Raw genomic sequence first — 25,205 nt, 5'->3', positions numbered from 1 at the left:
ACCAGGTAAGATCAAGCAGTGCAGACCATTTTTCAGGTTGGTCAGAGCTCTGGTTTCTGCATTTTGCTAAACTGACTTCTTCAGGTGTCTTGATATCACTGTTCCACTGCCTGTGAAATGGCAATGTTTTATCTATGTACCAATCTGGATTTGTTTGAGGATTGATTAGAAATGTACATGCAGTGTAATATAAAACCAGGCTGTAGCCTGTTGAGGTGAGCAGCCACAGCCTCAACAGGGACAGCTGGTGCAATGGACAGTTAAGGCAGTACTATGTACAGAGAAACTCTTTTCAAGGACTTCTGCTGGTGGAATGCAAGTTTTCTACCATATTTTATATGTATGTATGAGGAAAAAAAGTAAAAAACATCAGGTCAAAATTATTTGACAGCTTGTTAGCAAGAAAACACTTTCTTCTGCCTCTTGAAAATAATAATTTTTTATATATACATATGCATATATACAAAAAAAAATATTTAACCTTCTTGTGGTTGGGGGATAGAAGGTTGAAACTGTCAGGCAAATAGCCACCATCCAGCAGAAATGCTTCTGAATGCTTTAGTGAAAGCCAGCTTTGATTTGACAGTTATGAGGCTTTGAAAATAGCGCTGTGTTTATACAGCACAGTAAATACTTTGAAGTGCGTTAGGCTGTGCTGTACATGCGTGGCTAACTAGAGGAATATTAAATGCCTACATCTTGTGTTGAGTGAGGGAGGATCCTGCAGCAATTGGAATTGCATGCTCCTCGTACTTTTATAAGATCGTGTCAAAGCAGTAGATTTGATAATAGACCTGATTATACAATTGCTTAATTTCTTGTCAAAATAACATTTTTACATGCAGCGTTCTGAGATCTTTGAGGTGACCTCATGTTATTTATCAAATGTCAGTTTTTCATCCCAGCAGCTTTGATATAATCATGTAGCATCGTGGAGTACTGTGTACATGCAGTTTTTGCTTGCTGGAGTTCTTTGAAGTGCCTTACTCCTTAGAAGAGTTATTGCTATCTGGAAGATCCTACATTTAACGACTGGGAAACCAGTATGGAATCGCTGCACTGTGTCACTGAGGGTCATGCTGCCTCTCCCGTGCCTAGTGTGGGTCTAAAAGCAGAGAAATAAGAGGTTCAGCACACCAGGGACAAGCACACCCTGGCACACATTTTACCCAGCAGTAAGCTGCAGGGGATGTAGTAACTCTTCAGCTGTGCTCCCGTGGGAGTGCCGGGCTTGTGGCATTGAGCTCCCCAGGTGCCTGAGAACAGCAGGAGGCCTCGTGTAAAGAAGCAGAGCAGAGGGATGGCTGGTGGTGACAGTCCTGAACGAAAACTGGTCTGGCAGGCACTGCTGGAAGGTAGTGATGCTCAGGGGAGCCTTGGGAAAGTGCTCATTTGGGAAGAGAGGGACCAGAGAGCTGGAAAGGTGAAGGTTAACATGAAGGAAGGTGTATGGCTCGCCCCCAGCAATTCCGACTGGTGTCGTGTGTCATGTCCCCTTGCAGCAGACTGGGGAATTACTGCTTGCTGTAGCACTGGGGTTTTTCACAGAGGAGCTCTGTCCTGTACTGACCCATCCCAGTCCCACTTAGCTTATGAAAACTGACAAGATTGCAGCCCAAGGAGTTAGGCCTGAGGATTGCTTCCTATCTTTCATTCTGGAAGCCTATTGAAGGGGGCACCAAAAGGGAAGAAAAAGCACTTGGGTTTTTTTCTGTGCTGAACTGATTGGTGACTTGTTTCTCCCAAGTCTTCTGTTAAAGCAGTGTGGTGTTAATACTTGTAGAAGAACAAACTGCTGTCTCCTTGGTCCTGTCTCCCCATCCAGTATTTCAGCATATTTTCCCCAAGCCCCTTTCAACAGATTAGTTTCTAGAGAATGAGCTGCTGGCAAGCTCGATGCAGGTGTCTTTTACCTGTGGTTGTTCATGCTGATGTCCCTATTTAAATTTTTGAAAAAATAAGCTCAGAAAAGTAAGGGGAAAGAGATTGCCTGTGGCTTCTCCTAACTCCTGAAAAGTAAATGAAGTTTTGACAGAAGCCAAAGCTATGAAAGCAGGCCATGGAAAACTCTCATTACCCACTGGACTCCTGCATGCAATGCTGACTGATGCTAAGGCTATTAACTGTTAACCTGATATGGAAAGCAGCAGAAGCCTGTCATATATTAGGAAAACACTGTTAAAATGTTTCTTGAAAAATCCCCTTATTGCTCGAGATTTTGATCTTTATCGGTGTTAAGAATAGCTGGAACGTCACAGCAGCCCAGCTGGTGCTCAGGTAAGCGACGCTCCACGTAGGGAGCTCCAAACTGCACTTGTAAAGTACACAGAGTGCTCCCAGCACAGCTAACAGAGGTGGAACTGAAGTGAGGTTGGCAGCTGTGCTAGAGTGTGCCAGGGCTGAGCTGAGGTCAGCACGATGTCGTGACAGGGTGTGTGGTGGCATCCCCAGACACCCCGGCTGACCCGCACCTGCCAGTGCCACTGCTGCTGGTGAAGCTGAAATGGCAGGAACACTGAGGGGAAGTGTTCATCATGTTCCTGTACAGAAGCAGATAGTTGCAGCTTAGGCTTTGAGGGTTTTTTTTAAGGAATTTTTCTCTTGGCTTTTTCCCCAGACTGATTGCTGGAACCGTGTCAGAATCTGCCAAGAGCTTGTTCCAGTCCCAAGTGAACCAAGTAGTTCAAGTGTTTTTTACATAATGGCAGATAGGAAATTGAAAAGCTCTCAGTGTTTGTCTTTGTACACCTTGAGTTTGATCACCAGCGTCCATAAGTGTCTGTCTCCTCCACTACTTTAGGGAAGGAGTTGTACAGAGTCAGAAGTTGTCTAGGACAGCCATGCATCCCCACTGGATTAATAATGCACTGAAGTGTTGTTAAATACATAGAAAATAACGTTTAGTGGACATATAGTTGTCTGTTTGACAAGAAGTGTTAGTATTATTCACAACTGAAAAGTTATGCTTGTAAGAGTTGCAGGAAACATGTCTGTTGCAAAAGACTATTTTAGAATGATTTTTTAAAGTACCTAAAAAAGCTGATTACTTATGCAGCCTTTATATCATGGCTACTGTTGATTATCCATGTACTTGTCAGAAGGAAGAGAATAGTTGCTAGATTTTCTCAGAAAAAAGGGAGAGGACACTTAATTCTCTGAGCCTTTGGGTTTGTATTGTGCTTTGTCAGTGATTGTCTTCACTGTCCATTTTAAGGATGTAGAGCAAAAGGTTGAATTTTCTGTGGCCTTTGTTGTGTTGAATGGACTTCAGGAAAGATCTGTTCTTTGGGAAAGGTCCATGTGTGTGGTGATAGGGGCTGGGGGGGAGGTATGGGAGGAAGAGTGTCTGTACAGACAGTCTCTTATTTGAGAGATGTTGTGGATGGGCAGGCACAGGTAGGCTCAGCAGAGCTGCATTGTGTGACCACACTGTACTGCATTTCCATGGGCCTGATTAAATATTCTCACAGTTTCTCGGAGGCTTATCCTGTGGTCCTAAATTCTTACATTAAATGGAGCAACCCAAGGGAACTTCTCTCCATGTAATGGCATAGAATCTTGTGTGCCCTTCCCCTGTCTGTGTCTATTGCTCTTCAAGGAGCTAATTTTAGGCGAGTCTGTCTTGCTCAGCCCCTTTCTCTGTGCTTCAGGGCTGGGGATAGTAATGGGCAATAACCTACTCATTTGGAGTTTAACAGAGAGATGCTTACACACCACATGTGCAGGAGAAGGTATTTTCCCTGTGGAGGTTGCAATGCTGCCTGGTGGAGATTGTGTAGCCTCCACATTCATGTCACCTAAACTTATTTTGCTACAAGTTCTTGATTCTTCTGTTTACTGAGAGTAATTTCTGGTATAAAACTGGGAGCAGAGAGATAATGCTGTGTTGACTTTGGAATAGCAGTGATTTCTCTGATGTGGTAAGATGGAATTCTCTGGGAGACTGTGAAAACTTTGCATATAATTTTTTATTGTTATGGCATAAACATAGGAAAGTCCAAACTGTTTCAGGGTAAGTTAGGACCATCTAGAAACTGATGACTGGCTGTGAGTTGCTATCTAATCACCTTAGATGAACAACTTACCTCTACCTATCTTTAGGTATCCAAGTTACCTATCTGAAGGTACCTGAGGTATTTTCTGTCCTTGTTTAAGAAAAAGGGTAGTGGGACCTGGCAGAAGATGGGCACAAATGTATTTCAATAAGCATAAGCCTGTCCATGCCTTTGCCATCAGTCAGTGCTGCCTCCTTTGTGCCAGTGAGCACATGAACACCTAGCGGGATGAAACAGGAAAATTGTCTCCTGAATATTATTCATATCTTATCTGGAGTTTGTTTTCAGCTGTATCACAAGTGCTGGAAGGGATAGAGTTGGATAGGTTTAGGCTGGTTGAAGTTGCTTTCCTGGGTCCAGAACAGAGCTAGTGAGCAGAAGGTAAGGTTGCATTTTTGACAGACCTATTTGAATGGTGATGGGGTCAATCCTAGTAGTGTGACAGGCATGTGCTTTATCCTGGGAAAGGATGAGGAGGACAGCTTTTGCTAGGAGGCAGAGGCAGATCTAAGGGTGTATTTACTAGCCCTTGGTAGAGAGCCCTATCTAGAAATTTGGACTGCTTCATGGGATCAAAGAGTCTTGTGTCCCTGTATCCTCAAGTGTCATAGGGAGATGTATGGGATGTAGAATATTCGTGTCATTTTATCTATTTGCTTTTACATGATCGTAAGGACGTCTGACAGCTCAATAAAAGCTTTGAATAACATGCCCTGTGTCCTCCTTGTTTCCCAGTTGCTCTCCTTATCAATGAGGTGTGTAACCAAGTACTTTATTAAACAGCAGCTTATTAAAAAGTAGCGTGCAGCTTAGCTGCAAGTGTGTAAAATAAGCAAATGCTCAACAAAACTGGTAAGCGCAGCATGTGATGAAAACCAGTATTTTCCAGTTTTCCAACCAGTTCTTGGGTGTAGTGGAGTCACCTTTTGCCAGTGCAGCTATTCTCCCTCTCATGTGGTTGAATGAGGGTCGGAGAAATTGGAGGTGCCCTTCCCAGTAAAAATGTGCTGAAGGAGCGCGTTGGCTGATTCACTCACTGCCTTGCCCAACCTCTCAGGTCACACAGGGAATCCACTGGTGGATGCACTTACAGAAGTTTGCTTCCTGGTGGCTGTCAGGATCAGCGGTTGCTCAAATACCTCCTGCTGCTGCTATTCTTGGTTGCCCTAAAGCTTCTGTTCCTCCCTGAGCAATCTCTTATTCCACTCTCTTTCCTTCCTTACCCTCTTTACTGTCACAGATACAATTCAGGGTGCAGGCTCAGCTTGCATTCAAAGTTATCATTTGTTTTCTGCAGCAGCAGGTCTCCATCCTTTTTTCTTTCTCCATGCTGATTTTGAGCTCTCGCCACCCTCAGTCCAGCACAGACTGACAGTCTCAGAAAGGCCATGGGGAAAATAGCAGTGTGCTCTTTCTTGTATGCAGAGAAAGGTTTCTTGCCTTTAATGCTTCATGTCACAGTCAGGCCACAAGTCTGATACTTTTATCTACTTGGTATGCCTTTATTTCATCTCTCCACATTCTCCTTCTCAAAGAGGGAGAAAAGACTGAAGTGAATCAGTGATAACTGCAGCTGTTCCTGCTGGAATAGCCATAATGCTGTACACCTCCATGTACTTGACCATTTGTCATGATCAAGCTTTTCAGCTTAAGGCCATAAAATAAGAATTTGCTGGTTTGAATTTTTTTTTAAACTTTCTATTTACAGTACAGTAATATGGTAGCTGGTTTGTAGAAGTACAGGGGGTCAAAATAGTTAACTGAAAGGTAAACTAAGATGTGTCTTTGCATCTTGTTAGTTGATCTGTGGTAGCTGTTTTTGTATGCTCTCAGCCTTTTGCTCTTAAATTCACTGTGGAGCAAACTGCCTTGTGCTGACGGGCCTAAGACCGTGCAGGTGAGCAGCAGTGATGGTACCCTAGGGAATGGAATTGCAGTGCAGTAACTGGGTGTCCTAAAGGATGGATGATGCCCCCCTTGCAGTCCTGAGCTATGGTCTGCAAGGATGTCCTTCCCTGCAAAGCTCAGATTGAATGTTTCAAGGAATAGAGCTCTGAGCAATGTTTGCGATAGGTTCTCTCCATCCTTATGTGTGCTGGTGTTCACACACCTTCCTCTTGAAGGGAAAAAGTGATTTCTGTCCCTGCTTTGGTAGAGGTGTGTCAGTATTGGCACTGGCATGGCTTAGCCTGTATTGTTTCATTGGGTGGGGTGGGGGAAAGGGGAGAGGAGATATAACTGGGTAATTGGATTCAGGGATGATTGTGCTGCTGTGGTGAGTTTTACTGGATAAAGCAGCTTGTTGCGATAGGTGTTTGTTTCGGCTTCTGTCTGCAGGTGTGACTTGGCTAGATAAGGATGGTCTATCATGTTGATGATTTCATTGTTTGATTTGGCTGGTCTGGGTGGAGAATGTAGCTGTATTGTTAGGGACTAGCTTTGTAGTTTGGTTTTGTGAAGTGGATTACACGGCAGCACATTGCTACATTATTAAGGTGAAGCTGCAGTAGATAATAGTTGTAGGTTGTTGGAGGGAAGAGAATATGCACAGGCTTTCACAATGCGTTTTTTTTTGAGCTAACTAATTGAGCCTCCAGCTCCCCTGTTTCTGCTGGGAGATCTGGTCAGCAGAATGCATTGGGATTACACAGAAAAATTTTGGTAGTGGTTTCACTTTGCAATTGTACTTTAACTGCAAGGCTGTCCATGCTGTGTAAATAGCTGAGAGTGCTCTGAGATACCACGCTGGCCCTGCCAGTGTGAGTGTTGTCTGGATTCATACTGTTCTTGCAGCCTCTACAGTTTTCACAGTGGGTGAGGGAGAAGCTGGCAGGTCACTGCTCTTTTTTTACTAACCTCAAATTTACCAGTAAACTGTTTTTCAGAGCCTGCATTTCCTTATATTGCTGAACTTTCAGGCACTTAAATTTGCTTTGGATTCCCTTCTTCCTGTAGGGTATGCAATGATGTGAAGTTGGAGCTGCCAGAGCAGTAGATAGTGCTTCCTCCTTCTAAAACCTTCCTGGTTTTCCCCTAGATATGATTGCCTGGCTTTACCTGATACTTGATGTTTCTGTTTATACAATGTCTGGCTGTGGAGGAGGTTGCATATATGAAGCACAAGGGTTTGGCAGGAGCTGCTGGGCACATTGTAAGGGGTTGGTGAGCCTTTGAAGAGGGGTGGGTGCAGAGAAGGGAAGGTGACATGTCCAAGTTTTGTGCCAGCTTCTCTAAGCACAGATGAGCTCATGGGAATACAGCTGGCTAAACATGGGAATGCTACAGCAGGTCTGCCCTATTTCCCCTCTGTGGCCAGTGTGGATCTTCTGAGTCTTCCAGTCCGATGGTGGCTTCTTGTGTGCTGATAAATCTGAGCAGAGGCTTCGTGGTTCAGAGCAACTTTTGATTTCTCTGCTTCTGTGGTTGAATGCATGGAAGGGGGTGCACAGCTTGGCTGTGAGTTTTTGTTGGTGAAACTTCTCTTCTTTTTCCAGGTGACTGTTTTTTGTGAGACGAGTGGTTTGCAACTCATGGCCTCCACGATGAGTACTGCAGTGTCGTGACACCAGGGGTCTTGGTAAGCTTCTTGTTGGAAAAACAAGGACCTATAATATCTCCACGAATGCAGATCTATCTCTTTTGTCTCTGCAGTTAAAGTTTGAATTAATTTAAACCATCCAAATTGTAGGCTGCAAGCAAGTGGGGTGGGGCTACATTTTCACCTGTTCTCACCTCCTCTTCTGAGCTTGTAATGGTAGTGATGTGGTTACATGATGAACCAGGTCAGGGGGCAAATCCAGCTGAATAGAAATTTCTGTTGTTTCCCTTGGGTTAGTTCCCATTCAGATCTTTCCCTGATGTGGTCAGGAGAGGTGGTGAGAATGAGTAGCCCATCGAACCATCCCTTTTCTCTGCAACCTTTGCCTGCCATACCTTAAAGCCATCCTGAAAATACTGCCTTGGATGTAGCTTTCCAAAATGTCTTTTAAAGTGTTTTGACCATTCACTGTCACTGACCCTGCCTCTAATTTCGAAGCAATGATATAGGCTTTGCTATGGTAGTCAGATTCCAGCTGCAAAAATACATTTCTCTAGAGTTTTTCCATTATTGAACCCTAGATTCCCAGGCATATATATGTTAGAAGTGCATTGAGAAAAATCATGAGACATTCCATTTCACATTATAAAAGATGGTACGTTCCCCTGTGCAGAAATAAGAAGCTGAGGAAGTTGACTTGCTGTTGTTCCTCCCATGAATATAGTGATGTATCCTTTATAGCTCTCTCTGGTAAGAATAAATTTAAACTGAGATTGGAAAACACAGTTCCCTTGCACAGCGCATCAGTTCCAATATATGGAAGATGCGTGTATATACAATAATAAAAAAGTAAGGTTAAAAAATTGGAGGGTTCTCCTCCCACCCCTGGGTGAAGTACTTGAGAGTTTGGTGATGTCAGGAATACCATGTAGTCAGTGATTGTGACTCTTCATGTTTTCTCATTGCACTGTGCAAGACTGGGACTCTTGACAATTCTCATCTTGTAATAAAAGGTAACATAACGTATAAATGTCCAAATGGAAAAGCAGAGGATTAAACAACCAGAATACTTAAGTTCATTATGCAGGCATCTACTGTAAGCATCAAGCCCTGCTCACTTTTATGCTGTTATTCCTTTTCTCTATCTCTTTTACTTTTTTTAAGCCTGGAATTCACTGTGTTTGCAGTCACATCTTTACCTTAAGTGAGGGTGCTGCAGCTTCACAGAGTTCCACTGACTTTTACAGATGTACCAATCTCTTGAAAAGCAGTTAGGGTGCTGTTGATAATGTTACAGTTTTGTTTAACAAAACAGACACAGGAGCCAAATTTGCATGAAAAGATGATACAGTTTAGCTGTGTGGGAAGAGGTGCTCCCTCCTCTTTAATGTATCTGCACAGAACCAGCTGTAATTGCAACATGATAGTAGGAACAATAGTGACAGGATAACTCCAACATTGTTCCCAAAATCAGTGGGATAACAAACTTATAGCCCCAGAGAGGCATGTGGGCCCTCTGGAGTGTGGCTCAGAGTAGAGTTCATCTGATTGTGCCTGATATGAGGCCTTTAAAATGAGACATTTGCTGCAGAAACATTCCCCACATTAATAGGTTTGTGCAGCACAGTGGAGATGAGAATAGGGAGTAGGATGACTTCTCTGGCTCACGAAGGAGACTTGTGGTAGAGAGGAGAATTTTTGGAGGTGATGCAGAACTTCACACAACTGCTGCAGTGTGGATCACTATCATATTAAAGTAGGGCAGCTCAAAGCCACTAAAATGTGTAACAGCGTGACAACTGTACAGATTTAGGGAACTGGAAAACCGTGGTGCTCAATACTATGAGTTGCTGATAACTACTTGGCCAGAGGTGGTCGTAGAGTGCCCATGTCTTTTAATCCTCTGGTGTCATCAGCACATAAGCCAATTTGTTGTTTTGAAATGCAGTTTGAACTGTAGTTTCTTCATAAAATTCAAGACACTTCCATCCTAGTAAGATTTATTTTGCTTCATTTTGTATATATAGGAAGAAACAACTTCTTTGGTGCTGAGAAAGAATATCGGGAGTATTTACATTTGAATAATATTTAACTAGCAATGCTTAATACATTAACAATAAATCTTGGTTAGATTCTAAATTAAGTGGATTTGCATCTGAGTAGGTGAGATGAACAGGAGAGATTTTGTTGAAACATAAACAAGACAGAAATTTGTTCCAAAATAATTTAGCCCAAAGCACGTAAACAGTAATGTTCAATAGTTTCCACCTCCAGAAACAGCTTTATGTGCCTTATTGCCTGCATCATGCATATTGTTTCTTAGAAAGAAGCTGAAAAAGCAGCTGCCTTTTTTTTTAAAAAAAACAAACTTCAATAATCTGTAGAGTGTTGCTGAGCAAATTTAGATGGGTACTACTCCAGTGGTGTTTTGGCCATTTTAATAGATATGATGACTAACCCCTCATGTTTTCAGAGTAATCACACAGAGCAGTAACTCACAGGTGGTCAGGAAGGCATTTTGTTTTATTTTTCTCCCTTTGTGTAACCCTTAGCACACATCATTGAACACATGTCTAGGTATATTGGACCAAAGAGACCAAAGATTTAAGCAGTTTATGTTCTTAAGAAATATCAGGTTATGGCCATTCCTAGGGGAATTTTGGATAGCTAGGTCATGTTGGGGATTTGTACCTTTGGCTTCCTACTGACTTGCTGTGAAGTGTCTTTAAGTTGAGCATGGATGCAAAATCAAATACAGAATTCAGATTCAGAATTCAGATACAAGGTGCTTCCCTGTTTTGTTGACTCCAGAATGATTTGATTTGGACAAAGGGAAGATGGCTTTACTGCCTGTAAAATGAATGGCCAGCCAGGTCTGCCTCTTGTCTAAAATACACATCTGTCTGAAAGCTCTTCTGTGTCTTCTTGGGAATGGGGGAAGAATTGTCATGCATTGCTTCACACCAGACATATCTCCTTGGGAAGTTCCTCATTGGTTTTCTGTTCTGTGCTTGTGGGGTGGTTTGCAGTGTGCCCTGGAGATGCGAGACTTCCCCTGGGCAGCAGGAGGCACGCATCTAGAGAATGCTGGAGCTGCAGGAGGGAAGTGCCCAGTGCAAAAGCAGCGAGGAGCAAAGAGAAAAAAGGCAAGCAGGCAGCCAGCGCTGAGAGAAGCGGGTGGCAGAAAGTGCTTCGACGCTGCCTCTGGCGGCACGCTCCCCAGAGGAACTTGACGAGAGCCCATCTGCGTGTGTGTGAGACTGTGAGCTCAGGATTTCTGTCAATGCATTCCAGTAACCCCAAAGTGAGGAACTCCCCGTCAGGCAACACACAGAGGTAAGGAGAAGAGCCTGCAATCAGTTGCCGTGGGTTAGTGCACGTTGCCATCCCTGCTCTGCTGCTGGATTAGCCCAAGGACTGGGGCAATGTGGCTTCCTGGTCCATCTGTGCTCCCATCAGACCTGCTGAGTACCTGAGCAGTGGCTGCACAGCGCTGGTGGTCTCCGTGTTTGCAAGGCTCAGGATGAGCTGAAAGCTGTAAATCCGTGAGGCATGGATTCTCCATTCCTTGTGCTCTCCTCCCTTCCACCAGGTGCCTGGATAGGCTGTAGGAGAGTAAACCTGCCGTTTCTATCTTGTTTTTTTTTTTTCTCTCTTCTCCTCTTCTAATTATCTATTTCCCAAGGGGTAGTTGGGAAGCAGAAGGTCTCTCTGTCTGTACTTTCACACAAAATGCTTTCTCCATATTACTGGCTTGAACAGCCTGAAGAACTGATCAGCTGAGCACTAAGATCCTCTGCATCAGTCACCTGCCAGTGCAGCAGGTCAGCATTTCTTCTCCACTAATTTGGAAAGGGAAAAATATGAAAGCAAAGCAGTGTCCAGGGACTTATGATGGTTCTGATTGACAGCATTCTTGAGTTTGATTATTTACTCCTAGAGGTCACCTGGAGCTTAACAGTATTTCAGAGCGAATGCTTCTGAGTCAGATGTCTGTCCAAAGGAAGGAACAGCTTGTGTGAATCCCACAGTGAGGATGCTAGCAAGCACTGCCTGTTGGAAGTGATAGTGGTGATGGGAAAACACAGTGCAGAAGATCTGATAGCAATGGAGTAAGTGAAGGGTGAGGAGGGAAGGGGTGCCTATTATCTGTAGAACCCAGAGGAGCAAAATATTTTTAGGATGCAATTTGCTGGATGGAGGAGGAATGAAAATCCTGAGACTCCTTTGTCAAAATGAGGAGGATTCATCTGCCCCATTTTGCAGGAGTGTGCTTGGAGATGGTATCCTTCTCTTTCCTTATTCAGGGGCAGGTTGTAGCTGGTTTAATTGTTTTCACGGTCAGAGGTTTGTGTTTCTCTGGCAGCTCGCCCCAGTGTATGACGAATGCTGCAGTAATGCTGGGTTTTCCTTGTGCTCCCTGTAGAACTGGATGGGGAGGTGGAAGGAGGGGTGGGGGGGTGTCTGCTCTGATCAGAGCTGCAGCGTAGTAGGGGTCCAGGAGAATGGTGAGGGGAACTTTATTGTTTGTTTACTCTGAGCTGGTCTTGGTGTGAGGTGCTTCTCTGTGCACATAGAAACCGTTGTCTTTATTGACAGAAGCACCAGAGGTGGGTCCTCATGTGACAGCAGTTTCTGGGATCTGGCAGGTCTGTGGTTTGCCCTGGTGCCTTCTTGAGCAATGAGATCCCATCTTGGATAATAACCCTTTCAGGGCATGTTCAAAAAATCACCTGCATGACTCTAAGCTTGCAGGCATTTTTTATTTGTCAGCAATTGTCTTAGCTTGTAAAGGTGACAGTGGTTGTTTCTGCTTCACTCTAATCTGTTCCTACAGGGCTGAATGAATCAATGGTGTGATTTGTCACTTTTTCCTTTTCTTTCTTTTTTTTTTCCTCTCTCCTCAGTAGCCCCAAATCAAAGCAGGAGGTGATGGTCCGTCCCCCTACAGTGATGTCCCCGTCTGGCAACCCTCAGCTGGATTCCAAATTTTCCAACCAAGGCAAACAAGGGGGCTCCACCAGCCAATCCCAGCCCTCTCCCTGTGACCCCAAAAGTGGAGGTCACACCCCCAAAGTGCTCCCGGGCCCGGGTGGGAATATGGGGCTGAAGAATGGGGCTGGAAATGGTGCCAAGGGGAAGGGGAAGAGAGAGAGGAGCATTTCGGCAGACTCCTTTGAACAGAGGGAAGCTGGGACTCCTAATGATGACCCGGAAATCAAAGGTATGTTTGCTAGGGTTCATGTGCAAGGGCAGACAATCAGTCTGAATCCTCTGTGAGATGGAGAATTGCTATGCAAGTATTAGTGAAACATTTGTTTGTTTGGGGTTCTGTAAGTTCCAGCCAATGAAGTCTAAAGGTCTCGAGAGCAGGTGAAGAGGAGAGGTTGTCATAGCTGGCCTTGGTAAATGTCTTGTTCACGCTCAGTTAGAGCCCAGACCTGGTGGGAAAGTTCCTTTGTAACTCTTAAACTCCCCCAGAGGATTTAAAAGTACAAATGCAACCTGTTGGTCTGCTTTTGGCCTTTGGCCTTTCAGGAACTGTTCTGTTGTAACTGGGGTTTTAAACAATATACAGGTCTGTTTTGTCAACACAGATATATAACCTGTAGCACCTTGACTGGTAACACAAGCCAGAGAGTTGGGATTTCTGTGTTCTCTTCCTGGCTCCACCATTGCCTCTGTGAGGCAATGCCAAACCAGACTGCATATTCAGCTGTCCATCTTTGTTGACCATTTGCTAGGTCACCTAGCTAAGGTGGCTGAGCACAAAAAAAAAAGTAGCAGGAGTGTTTTCTTGAGGCAGACATAACCTACCTGAAGGTGTAGTTTTCCTGCTTTTCTATGTGGTCATTAGAGAATTCAAAGAGATGAGTTGTGAGAACTTTCACTTTCCTTGAAAAGGGACACAAGAGGATCTTTCTCCCAGGGTTGCTTGAAGGACACCAGGGCTTTAGAGGAAAGATGTGTGGTGTAATAGAAGAATTGCCTTTAGTGGTGCTTGAGGAAGAAACAGGAAATTTCAGAGGAGAAAAAGCTCTGATCAGTTTCCAGAATTGATTTCCAAAGAGATCCCAAGATAGTGATTCCCTCCTTTTCCCCTTTGTCCCTTTCCAGACTGCAATTCTGCTGATCATGTGAAGTCCCAGGAGTCTCAGCACACACCACACTCCATGACTCCTTCAAATGCTTCAGCCCCAAGGTCTTCCACACCTTCCCATGGTCTGACTGCCACTTTGGAGCCAGCAAGCGGGCAGAAGACTCCATCCAAAGTGGTTTACGTCTTTTCTACTGAGATGGCCAACAAGTAAGTAGGTAGATGCTTGAATGTCTTCTGGGAGCAGGAATTATATTTGTGCTCATCTTTTAAGAGATTATCAAGGGCATTTTCTGCATCAAGTAGCAAAAAGTCGTTACTTCTTTTGGGGAAGCTGAAGGGGTTGGAGTGGACAATGTACCTACCTTTTCCTCTCTGAGAAGTAATTGAAGTAATTGTTTACTCCTCTGCGGTATGGGGATTTTTATATTTTTTTTTTTTTTTTTGCAAATGCTGGTTGATGTTGTTTTGCAATCCATGTAATGAATAGGAGCCAGGATAGCTTAAACTGAGACATGAACCTTGAATGCTGATGAGTTTGTAGATGTAATAATTATTCTTTTCGTACTCAACTAGAGTGAATATGTGTGGTTAAGTCTTTCTCCCTTTTGCCAGCTGAAAGATGGAAAGGAGGTCAGTTAAGAAAAACTGATTCTTAGCTTCAACTGGATATGTGCATCTACCTGTCTGTCTTTGCAGGGCTGCAGAAGCTGTGCTGAAGGGACAGGTGGAAACAATTGTGTCCTTTCATATCCAGAACATCTCAAACAGCAAGGCGGAACGAAACACTGTACCCTTGGTAGGGAATGCCTGCATGGGGGCGAGAAGGGGAAATCGTAAATGTGCCTGTGTGTGATGCAGAGAGATGGATGATTAGTTGCACTCTGAAACAAGTTTTAGGTTGTTGTTCAGTTGTTGTTCAGACTGCCTGAAATATCTTCTTCTTCCAAAGAAGAGTCTTGCAATATTTGGGTAGTATATTTCCAAGCCATTGGTCATGCAGAGGGGTCACAGATGAAAGGGGTCCCTGCAGTAATGCCTTGAGCAGAGCAGGTTTCTGCATTGCCAAGAGGCTGCTATGTAATGGCTGCATGAAGGCTACCCTTCCCTGCAAATTTTGGGCTGGTGGGATTGAGATCGGGTGTTTTTTTGCACTGCTGTTTAGGTGACATGGCTTTAAGAAGAGCAAGTGACTGAGTGTGGCTTTCTCTTGCAGAACCCCCAGATCACTGCACTTCGGACTGAACCCAAGCCCCTACCACAGCCCCAGCCCCCTGCTGCCCAGGACCAGAACCCTCCCCAGAACGCCAAAATGCAGCCGACTCCACCTGTGTCAGCACCAGTATCCAAACCCACTGGCCCTCCATGTCCCATAGATCAGGACAGTCCCAGTGTGGAAAGCAAAGTGATGTCTGTGGGCAGCCCTGCCAACTCTACCCCGTTGCAGACAGAAGGATTTGGGCAGAGTTCAACCCCCAATAATCGAGCAGTTAGCCCAGTTTCCCAAGGTAGCAATAGCTCTGCTGCAGACCCCAAAGGTCCTCCCCAGCAGGGGTCTGGTGGGGACCCATCCAGTTTGGGTGAGAATCCCGACGGACTGTCACAGGAGCAGCTGGAGCACCGAGAGCGCTCGTTGCAGACCCTGAGAGACATCCAGCGCATGCTCTTCCCTGATGAGAAGGAGTTTGCAGGAGGGCAAAGTGGGGGGCCACCCCCAAATGCTGGAGTGCTGGATGGTCCCCAAAAGAAACCCGAAGGGCCGATACAGGCTATGATGGCTCAATCCCAAAGTTTAGGCAAAGGGTCGGGGTCTCGGACAGATGGAGGGGCTCCGTTTGGCCCTCAAGGACACAGGGACATGCCTTTTTCCCCAGATGAAATGGGACCACCACCAATGAACTCCCAGTCAGGAGCCATAGGCCCAGACCACCTGGACCATATGACTCCTGAGCAGGTGGCCTGGCTTAAGCTGCAGCAGGAGTTTTATGAGGAGAAGAGAAGGAAGCAAGAGCAGGTGGTTGTGCAGCAGTGTTCCCTGCAGGACATGATGGTCCACCAGCACGGACCTCGTGGGGTGGTCCGAGGTCCTCCCCCTCCCTACCAGATGACCCCTGGTGAGGGCTGGGGACCTGGGGGTCCAGAGCCCTTCCCTGAAGGCATGAACATGGCACATTCTCTGCCCCCCAGGGGCATGGCCCCTCATCCCAACATGCCTGGGAGCCAGATGCGCCTGCCTGGTTTTGCAGGAATGATGAACCCTGACATGGAAGGCCCCAACGTCCCGAATCCCGCCTCACGGCCTGGGCTTTCAGGAGTTAATTGGCCAGATGATGTGCCAAAAATCCCAGATGGCCGAAACTTCCCTCCTGGTCAGGGTGTCTTCAGCGGCCCTGGCCGAGGGGAGCGATTCCCCAATCCGCAGGGCCTGCCTGAAGAGCTCTATCAGCAGCAGCTGGCTGAGAAACAGATGGGCCTCCCTCCTGGTCTGAACATGGAAGGCATCAGGCCCGGCATGGAGATCAACAGAATGATGCCCTCCCAGAGACACATGGAGCCTGGGAACAACCCCATCTTCCCTCGCATGCCGGTAGAAGGACCGATGAGCCCCTCTAGGGGGGACTTTCCAAAAGGAATACCCCCACAAATGGCTTCTAGCAGGGAGCTGGAGTTTGGGATGGGCCCTGGCAGCATGAAGGGGGACATGGGCATGAATGTCAGCATGGGCTCTAACCCACCCCTGGTCCCTCAGAAGCTGAGGGAGGCAGGAGTTGGGCCGGAAGAGATGATGAAGCTGCGCCCTGGTGTTTCGGAGATGCTCTCCTCTCAGCAGAAAATGGTGCCGCTGCCGTTTGGGGAGCACCCGCAACAGGAGTATGGCATGGGTCCCAGGCCTTTCCTTCCCATGTCTCAGGGCCCAGGAGTCGGTCTCCGGAATCTCAGAGAACAGATCGGGCCTGACCAAAGGACTAACAACCGGCTCAGCCACATGCCGCCACTACCTCTCAATCCCACCAGTAACCCGAATAGCCTCAACACTGCTCCCCCTGCGCAGCGCAGCCTCGGCCGCAAGCCCTTGGATATCTCCGCAGCTGGTCAGGTGCATTCGCCAGGAATCAACCCTCTGAAGTCCCCCACGATGCGCCAGGTCCAGTCTCCCATGATGGGGTCTCCCTCGGGGAACCTCAAGTCCCCTCAGACACCCTCCCAGCTGGCAGGAATGCTCGCGGGCCCCACTGCCGCAGCTGCTGCTGCCTCCATTAAATCCCCCCCTGTCTTGGGGTCTGCTGCTGCTTCTCCTGTCCACCTCAAGTCTCCGTCTCTCCCTGCACCTTCTCCTGGATGGACTTCATCTCCGAAGCCTCCTTTGCAGAGCCCTGGGATTCCCCCGAACCACAAGGCGTCTCTAACCATGTCTTCTCCGGCCATGCTGGGGAACGTGGAGTCGGGTGAGTGCCACCTCCGCTAGCCGGATTTGGTGCTTTGGTTTGTGTCGGGTCATCCAAAATGTGCAGCAAAGGGAGGAAGGAGGGCTCCTGCAGCAGGACGAGAGCTGGATGGCCCTTTCCCTATTTGAGGGGGACTGTGTTGCCATGCAAATGAAGGGTGAGGGCTTCTCCTCCTCCTCCTGTTATATTTGTGGGTTTGCACCCTGTTTCCCGTGTGTCGAGCTCAGAGCTGGTCATGGTCACTGAGGACATAAAAGCAAAAGGATGGGGTTGAGAGGTGTGAAAAGATGTGGAGGATCAATGAGAGAAGCCTCTCCTTGAAGGGGTCTTTTGCTGTTCTTTCATAGCTCAGTCACTGTAGCTCAACGGAGAAGATCCCGTTGATGTTATTAAAGCACTTTAGTATGGAAGGTTCCTACAAAGACATGCTGAGCAGTTAACCTGCTGGGTATCTAGGCATGGGTCAGGAATGGTTGGTCTTTTCTAGGTGTACACTGAAGACAGGAAGTTGTGATGCGGTTGTTCGGGTATGGGCGATTGAGAGACGGGGACATCTGAGTCGAGATCAGAAGCCTCTCCCACAGTTTCTGCTCAATCAGGCCTAAGATATTAACCTCCTTTATCAGTTCTATTGTACTCTCTGTTTTATTCCCTGTATCAGGCTTCAAGCATTTTGGAGTGATCTAACCACCACTGTGAATAACATTAGGTTGTGTGCTGAGCCGTGCTGTGCCTGGGACATCGGGGTGCAGGTGCTGGCACATCTCTGCCCTCACCTTCTCAAAGCTCACCCACCCTTCGGTCCAGGCCTCCACAGCCCTGGGCTGCCTTCCCACCCGGGAGATTCTCCCGGCTGGGAAAGAGGAGCCCTTTGCCCACGTTGCCCTCTAGTGCTGCCGCGGGTAACAACCGGGACCGGCACTGGGACGTGCTTGTGGGGCCGGTGGCTCAGGAAAGGCACCTAAGTGCTTCAGTCTGTGCCTTACCTAGTGCTTAATGAATGACATGCAGCTCTTCCAAAGCATGGATCTTTCAGCATTGCAGTTTTTTATATTCCCTATTCTGCTTTCCTCTTTTGGTTGGGAGGGGCTGAGGAACGTGCAGTGAATTTTCAGTGAGAGTACAGCTTCAGTTTAGCATCTTTCCTTCACATTGGTCTGGATGGCATAAAATTTATCAGTGAGAAACAAAGGAGATTGGAAGTGCAGTTAAGTTACTTCTAATTTTGTGAGAGCAAAGGATGACATTAACCTAACAGTTGCAGAGAATGTTTCTTTCGCTGGAATAAGCAGCTAATATCTCTATATGAAACAAGAAATGCAACGTAAACAGGGAGTTTTACTTGTAGCTCCTGATGTAGCTTGTCAGAAATGTGTTCACATGTCTCAGCATAATATCTGCTACAGCTTTCCTTGTGCTGCCTGTGTCTTTTTTGATTATAGATTTTGATTTTGATGGCTAGCTCTGGAACCTAAGTCTGTCTTCAGTGTATGGAAATTGAATAGTAAGATTTTTCAGACTAAACTGGTAATTTTTCACGTGGATTTGTGTAGGCTCAAAATAGTTCTACTTAGAAATGTTATGCAGTAGGATAACAGATGTTAATCAATTTGACCAATAGGCTTATTTTTCTGGTTACCTTTCATAGTCATTGTCTGCATCAGTCATGTAAAGTCTCGCAATAATTTCTAGTTTTTGAGATTTCTAGGGGAAGAGAGTTTGATTTAAGGAAAACGGTAAGGAGAAAAAATTAAATTCTTTCTCGCTCTCTGTTTGTTTTGTTTTTTTTTGTTTTTTTTTTTTTTTTGTTTTTTTTTTTTTCTCCTAAGGTGGTCCACCTCCTTCCACAGTCAGCCAGTCTGCTCCTGTGACTCTCCCTGGAAATCTTCCCTCTAGCAGTCCTTACACAATGCCTCCAGAGCCAACCCTCTCCCAGAATCCCCTCTCCATTATGATGTCCAGGATGTCCAAATTTGCCATGCCCAGCTCAACACCGCTCTATCACGATGCCATCAAAACTGTGGCCAGCTCAGATGACGACTCCCCTCCAGCACGCTCCCCAAACTTGCCACCTATGAACAGCGTACCAGGTAAGAAAATCAAAGGAACATTAGCACAAGGTATCAGGGTGATTTTAGGGAAGCCTCGTCAAATGAAAACAGTGAGATGGGAAGAAACTTGAGGAATATGTAGCCATGGGTCATTTTTGAGAAAGCATTTGCAATTCTCTGAAATGTATAACTGGAAATTCTCCTTGCAACTGGTTTTTTTCTGTCCAGAAAGTGTGCATTCTTCAGAAGGTGTTTAGCATGGAAAACACTTGTGTATGGGGGAGATTTTCCCCTCAGGCAGATGGGAATTACTTGTGTGAATGAAGGCTGCTCATGGGATTAAGGGTCAGACCTACAATGTGTTATCCAGAAGAAACTTTACCTCTCCTGTCTTAAGGCAGTGCCATAGAAACTTCACAGTTTTTTAAGGGGGGTTGTTTGGATTTTTTTTGACACTGAATCATCAAAAATACAAAAGTAGGCTGTAGCACCTCCATCCTATTAATTAATAGTTGAAAAAGGGGATGAGTGGATGTTTCAAGAGTGGCAATTGGTAATGAATTCTTGATGAGTTTACCTGTAGCTTTGCAGTGTGTTTCACACAGTGATGATCAGAGTGGCTGAATATATCTGGGGGAAGCTGGCTAATTGAATAAGTTCATGATGGTAACTCATTAACCTCATTGATCATTGCCTCTTAGCCTTACAAGGGTTACCTGATTTATCACTGCTGAGTTTTGAAAGGCGTTCCGGCCACTTCCCAGTGGACAAGTGTCCATATGCTGATAATCTGTCACAGACATGTTTGTTACTGCCTGTGTCATCCAGACTGCCAGGGAGGTGGTGAAAGTATGGTTTGGATTGAAATCCTGCTTATCGAACAGGCCTTAGACACTGCTTGATAGGGCAGTGACAAGCTTAGGGAAATGGCTGTTTGAGTGACATCAAATTTCTGGTTAAAATAACACTGTTCAGAGCCACTGCTGATGTTTTTCTTACTAGCACTGTTTTTTTGTGTGTGCAGACTTGGTAACCTTGCAGCTATCTCTGATAGCTTTATTGATTATTACTGGCTGTTGTCTAAATGTGATTCCTTGTTTCTTCCCTAGGAATGGGTATTAATTCTCAGAATCCTCGAATTTCAGGTCCAAACCCAGTGGGTCCAATGCCAACCCTTAGCCCAATGGGAATGACCCAGCCTCTTTCCCATAACAACCAGATGCCCTCTCCAAATGCTATGGGACCCAATATACCTCCTCACGGGGTCCCCGTGGGACCCGGCCTGATGTCACACAACCCAATGATGGGGCATGGTTCCCAGGAGTCTCCAATGGTACCTCAAGGACGCCTGGGCTTCCCGCAGGGGTTCCCTCCCGTACAGTCCCCTCCACAGCAGGTGCCATTTCCACACAACGGGCCCAGCGGTGGACAAGGCAACTTTCCAGCTGGAATGGGCTTCCACGGAGAAGGACCTCTGGGGCGTCCTACCAACCTGCCCCAAAGTTCGACAGATCCAGCACTTTGCAAGACTGGAGGCCCTGGCGGTCCAGACTCCTTCACTGTTCTTGGAAACAACATGCCTTCGGTTTTCACTGATCCAGAGCTGCAGGAGGTGATCCGTCCTGGAGCCACGGGAATACCCGAGTTTGACCTGTCCAGGATTATCCCATCGGAGAAGCCTAGCCAGACACTACAGTATTTCCCTCGTGGGGAGGTGCCGGGCCGCAAGCAGCCGCAGGGTCCCGGGCCCGGCTTCTCCCACATGCAGGGGATGATAGGAGAGCAGACCCCGAGGATGGGACTAACATTGCCCGGCATGGGGGGCCCCGGGCCGGTGGGAACTCCGGATATCCCTCTTGGCACGGCTCCGTCCATGCCCGGTCACAACCCGATGAGGCCGCCGGCCTTCCTGCAGCAGGGCATGATGGGGCCGCACCACCGCATGATGTCACCAGCACAGCCCGCCATGCCCGGCCAGCCCGCGCTCATGAGCAACCCCGTGGCAGCCGTGGGCATGATCCCGGGCAAGGACCGAGCCCCCGCCGGGCTGTACAGCCACCCGGGCCCTGTGGGGTCACCTGGGATGATGATGTCAATGCAGGGCATGATGGGACCCCAACAAAACATCATGATTCCCCCCCAGATGAGGCCCCGAGGTATGGCTGCTGATGTTGGCATGGGAGGATTTAGCCAAGGCCCTGGAAACCCAGGGAACATGATGTTTTAAGCTGCTACCATAAGACTGGATGTTCTGATCCTTGTCAAGATGAGATTCCAAGTCCTGAGGGCTTTTTTGGGAGCTTCAGGAGTATACAGTTTGGCCATGCAATAGGTGAAAAGAGACCAGAGGACACTTTGGGAAATCTCGAATGTATGGAATTACCTGAAAAAAAAAAAAAAAAAATATTCATTTTAACAGGTTGTTTTTTTTTTAAGATTTATTTTTTAAAAATTATTTTTGTGGACTTGGGTATCCCGTGACGGCACCTGCTTTGAGAATCTGTAGCTGTATTTTGAGAATTGCCATTTGTCACAAGTTGCACCATTCTCTGTATGTTTACGTCCTTCGGACTGGCTTCTCCCAGGACTCTCGGTTATTTTTGGGGTTTTTTGTGTACTGTACTATATTGTAAAAGGGATTTTAGCAGAGACTTTAGTCTTTGGGGTGAGAGGAGAATGGGATTCTAGGCTGTTTACTTTAGGTGGAGAATCCATCTTCAGAACTTCGGACTATTTTCCTTCAACTCCAATGTATAGAAAAACCAAACTACGACCTCAGAGCAGAGTATTAATGAAAAGCACAAAAAAGGAACTTAAGTTCAGTGAGGGGAATCTTTTAAAAGAAATAAATAATAAGTTAAGGACATATTTTTCAAATTATGGCGTGCTGTCCAGCACCTTCTGTCTCTCCCTCCCACTCTTTATTAAATAGGCTTCTCTCTCTCTCCGTCCCCTTCTGTCTCCTCCTATGGCAGCTGCAATACATTGTGTTATTTTGGGGAGTAAATCTAGGAGAGCCTCTCCTCACGTGGGGACTCTTCCCACTTTTAGGAAGGGGCTGGACTTGGACACTGTTACATCCTACAGTAGTCTCTCTCACTGTTTCCTATTCTCCTTTTCTTAGAAACCCCAAGTGATTTTATTAATGTGGGAGTGGAACAGACACTAAAAGTTATCCAGGATTTTTTTTTTGTGGTTATTTTTTTTTTTCCTCCCCAGCGTAAAACGTTCTGTGTAACCTCCATTAAATTTGGTACAAAACCACTCGCCAGGGCTGTGGTGTCAGAAAAATAAAATATATTGTTTCTTACAAAAATGAACTGTCTCCTTTATCCAGTCCAGTTGTTTCTGTGTACATCAAACAGCTGGACAGATGACTGTTTCTTCTTGCTTGTGATCACAGCCAGTCCAGAGGCCAGGTGGGGTAAACCATGACAGCTCCTAAAAGTGGTCAGTAGGCAGCTGCGTGCTCCTTTTCAGGCAATTCTGTTAACTTAATCCTGTACTGAGCTTGTTTTCCCTTGGAGTGAGGTCTTATTTCAGAGCACCCCAGGAGCGATACTTAAAGACTTCCTCAATTTGTTGAGGGTCAAGGAACAGATGAAACTTGTCTCCTCCTGGAGAATGTTTGCAGCACTGCAAGGTAGGTGGGTCTGAGCTCTCCCTGAGCAGCAGTGTCAGTCTGCTGAGGCACTGGGATTGTGTCCCTCTCTGGGGACTCTGGATTGGGTCAGGTCTCTGTCAGCACTGAGAGCCTGAGATGGTGGGGAGCAGATGAACTTTAATAACAAAGGTGAGAGAGAAATTGTCAGTGAGCAGATTTTTATCAAGACAGCCCTGCTGAGTAAATTGTTGCTTTGCCACAGTTCTCATCGATTGCTTCCTAATCCCCTGTCTTTTCAAACCTGCCTTTTGAGAGGATTTCAGCAAGGAGGTTTTATGGTCTTGCCTATGAGGAGTGAAAGGCTGGATGACAAAACATGGATTGGGAGTTGAGCCCTGCTCCCGGAGAATATCAACATGAGCCACATACGGATCTGTAGGCTAGGGTGTGGGCTCTGTGGCTGCCTGTTCTCTGGTCCCCCAGCACTGTATATGTGTAATCCGTTCTTCCTTCCACTTACTGCTACTTAAAATGATTTCAATTAGTAGTTTCCTCAGAGGGCTGGCCATTAGTGTGAAAATCATGTGGAGAATGAGTATTTTTAACATGCTTGTGTGTGAGGATTTTTTAGAGTTAACTGATCCTTAACAGGTGGAAAAAGAATTCCTCTTGGTGGCTGATTTACTAAACTTTTGTTGCCCGTGTTATAAAATGAGTGAAGCCATGCACAGTTGGAGACATGAAAGCTTCAGAGCCTTCTGTTGTCTGCTTCCAAATTCACCTTTGTGCTGTCATGCAAATTTACGATGATTTTGGGTGAGAATTACTCTTTTGACAAAGTGTAGGATGTCTGTTGTGGTGCTTCCCTCTGACAAGACAGGCAGCGTGCCTGAAGCACGCTTGTCAAGATTTTAGAAAGAGCTGACAATGACACAGTAAGTGTTATTTCTGTAGAGAGGAATTACCTCTTCTTTTAGTGGTTGCACAGCTCCATTTTGAGGACCTTGCATGGAAATTGTCACAATGCAACCTTTTTAAGTGTTGCCACTTCTGCCATCACTCCTGACTGTTTTTACCTTGTTGAACAAAGCAAAGTTCTTGATTGACATAGAAATGAGCCAGAGGTTTTGGGATTTTTTTGAAACTGTCTTAGTGCCTCCTATGCCTGTTGAGATTTTGAATAGCAAAGGATTTGAGGTGGCTGTGATTTATTCTAGGAAAATTAGCATAGGGAATTCACTCTTCCAAAGCCACTGAACAGCGAGAGGATACATCTTAAACATGCTGTGTAATTAAAGTTCCTTCTGTGTCTGTCTAACTTACAATGCTGGCATTTGGTATCTTAATGAGATTTTTCCTACAGAAAGTGCAGAAGATGTGGATCCTGACCTGAGTCCACGTAGGTGCACTTAAACTCAGTGTTTGCACCAGCAGATGGAAAAGGGTTGCTAAGAGCTGGCTTCAGTTGTGAAAATTACTCTGTAGATATGCGTCGATGAACTTCTTTGTTTCGCTTGGATTCTACTTCTTCCCCTTTTGCTTTACAAATTGAAAAGCTTTCTAGCTGTCAGCCTTGCAGATTCACCTGAGGATCTGTAAGCCAGGCTCTGTTCCCTCCTGCTTATCAATAGTAACTGTGACTCAGCTTTGGTAGTCATGGTACAGTTGAAGATGGAAAGTGGGTTGCCATTTCTAGTTTTCTTCCCCTCCCCGCCTGCTTTTTTTTTTTTTTTTTTTTAAAGCTTTCAAATCATCCTCCTCCACCTTTGTTTGAAAGAATGAAATAGACTTTATTCATACATGCTTGGCTGCTCTTCCTCTCTAGTAACATGGGAGGAAACAGTCTGCTGTTCAAATTATCTCATCCCAGATGGTTGCGCAGCCGGAGTGTAGAGAGACTTAAAAGGTAAACCCAGCAGATGGTGAACTTCTGAAATGCTAAGTAATGTGCCTGCTAAATCAAAAGTTTAAAATATTTGAAATCTGTTTGTTTTAAATTAGTAGACTTGCACTCAGGTCATCTGTGAAGCACACTGGCAGTTTTAAGCACCGTTCGAATAAACTCGAGATTTGTACCTGTATCATGGGCTAGCTAATCTGCCAAAGAAGATGACAGCAAGGAGTCAGCCTTAGGAGTTTAGTCCTGACATCCTTGGGGTGTCTGATGGGTCACATTTTAGAAGACAGACCAGTGTGTGAAGATCTGATCTGCATCTCTCTTTGTTGGGATTTGAATGCTGGGAGTGCTTCTGGTACAGTACATGTGTCCTGACTCAGAGTAGATGTGGGTGCCAAAATCTTCCTGAGGGTAAGTTGACATCCAGCATTTTTTGTTGCCCCAGAGTGTTGGGACTATTATAAATATGGTATATGCAAGGCTTAATTTTGTGGTGCTTTGTGTGCTTTCTGCTATG

At 45.9% G+C, this 25,205-nt stretch overlaps 3 protein-coding genes across 4 annotated transcripts in view; all 3 read left to right on the top strand.

Annotated features, from left to right (window-relative positions):
• The window catches only part of BCL9 (BCL9 transcription coactivator), a 57,885-nt gene extending 35,382 nt beyond the window's left edge, over positions 1-22,503 (top strand). Inside the window, exons 2-9 of one of the 2 annotated variants that reach the window (XM_086884088.1) lie at positions 7,550-7,632; positions 10,623-10,929; positions 12,504-12,817; positions 13,711-13,900; positions 14,390-14,489; positions 14,907-17,136; positions 18,966-19,226; positions 20,297-22,503. In XM_086884088.1, coding sequence (XP_086740214.1) covers positions 10,877-10,929; positions 12,504-12,817; positions 13,711-13,900; positions 14,390-14,489; positions 14,907-17,136; positions 18,966-19,226; positions 20,297-21,414 — 4,266 coding nt within the window. In that variant the 5' untranslated portion in view covers positions 7,550-7,632; positions 10,623-10,876 and the 3' untranslated portion in view covers positions 21,415-22,503. Of the gene's footprint in view, positions 1-7,549; positions 7,633-10,622; positions 10,930-12,500; positions 12,818-13,710; positions 13,901-14,389; positions 14,490-14,906; positions 17,137-18,965; positions 19,227-20,296 lie in introns of both variants that reach the window. The other variant, XM_086884087.1, reaches the window with a different exon arrangement.
• LOC147654432 (uncharacterized) overlaps positions 1-25,205 on the top strand; it is a 749,593-nt gene that overhangs the window by 595,563 nt on the left and 128,825 nt on the right. The gene's annotated exons all lie outside the window — the stretch shown is intronic.
• LOC147654433 (uncharacterized) lies at positions 10,635-10,851 on the top strand. The gene is given in 2 exon segments (XM_086884158.1): positions 10,635-10,811; positions 10,813-10,851. Coding segments are annotated over 2 exon segments (216 nt in total).

The sequence above is a fragment of the Cyanistes caeruleus genome, chromosome 3, assembly GCF_971803275.1.
Source record: "Cyanistes caeruleus chromosome 3, bCyaCae1.hap1.1, whole genome shotgun sequence".
Taxonomy (NCBI): Eukaryota; Metazoa; Chordata; class Aves; order Passeriformes; family Paridae; genus Cyanistes; species Cyanistes caeruleus.
Note: the sequence above shows the minus strand (reverse complement) of the source record. Positions and strands in the feature narration are given on the sequence as shown.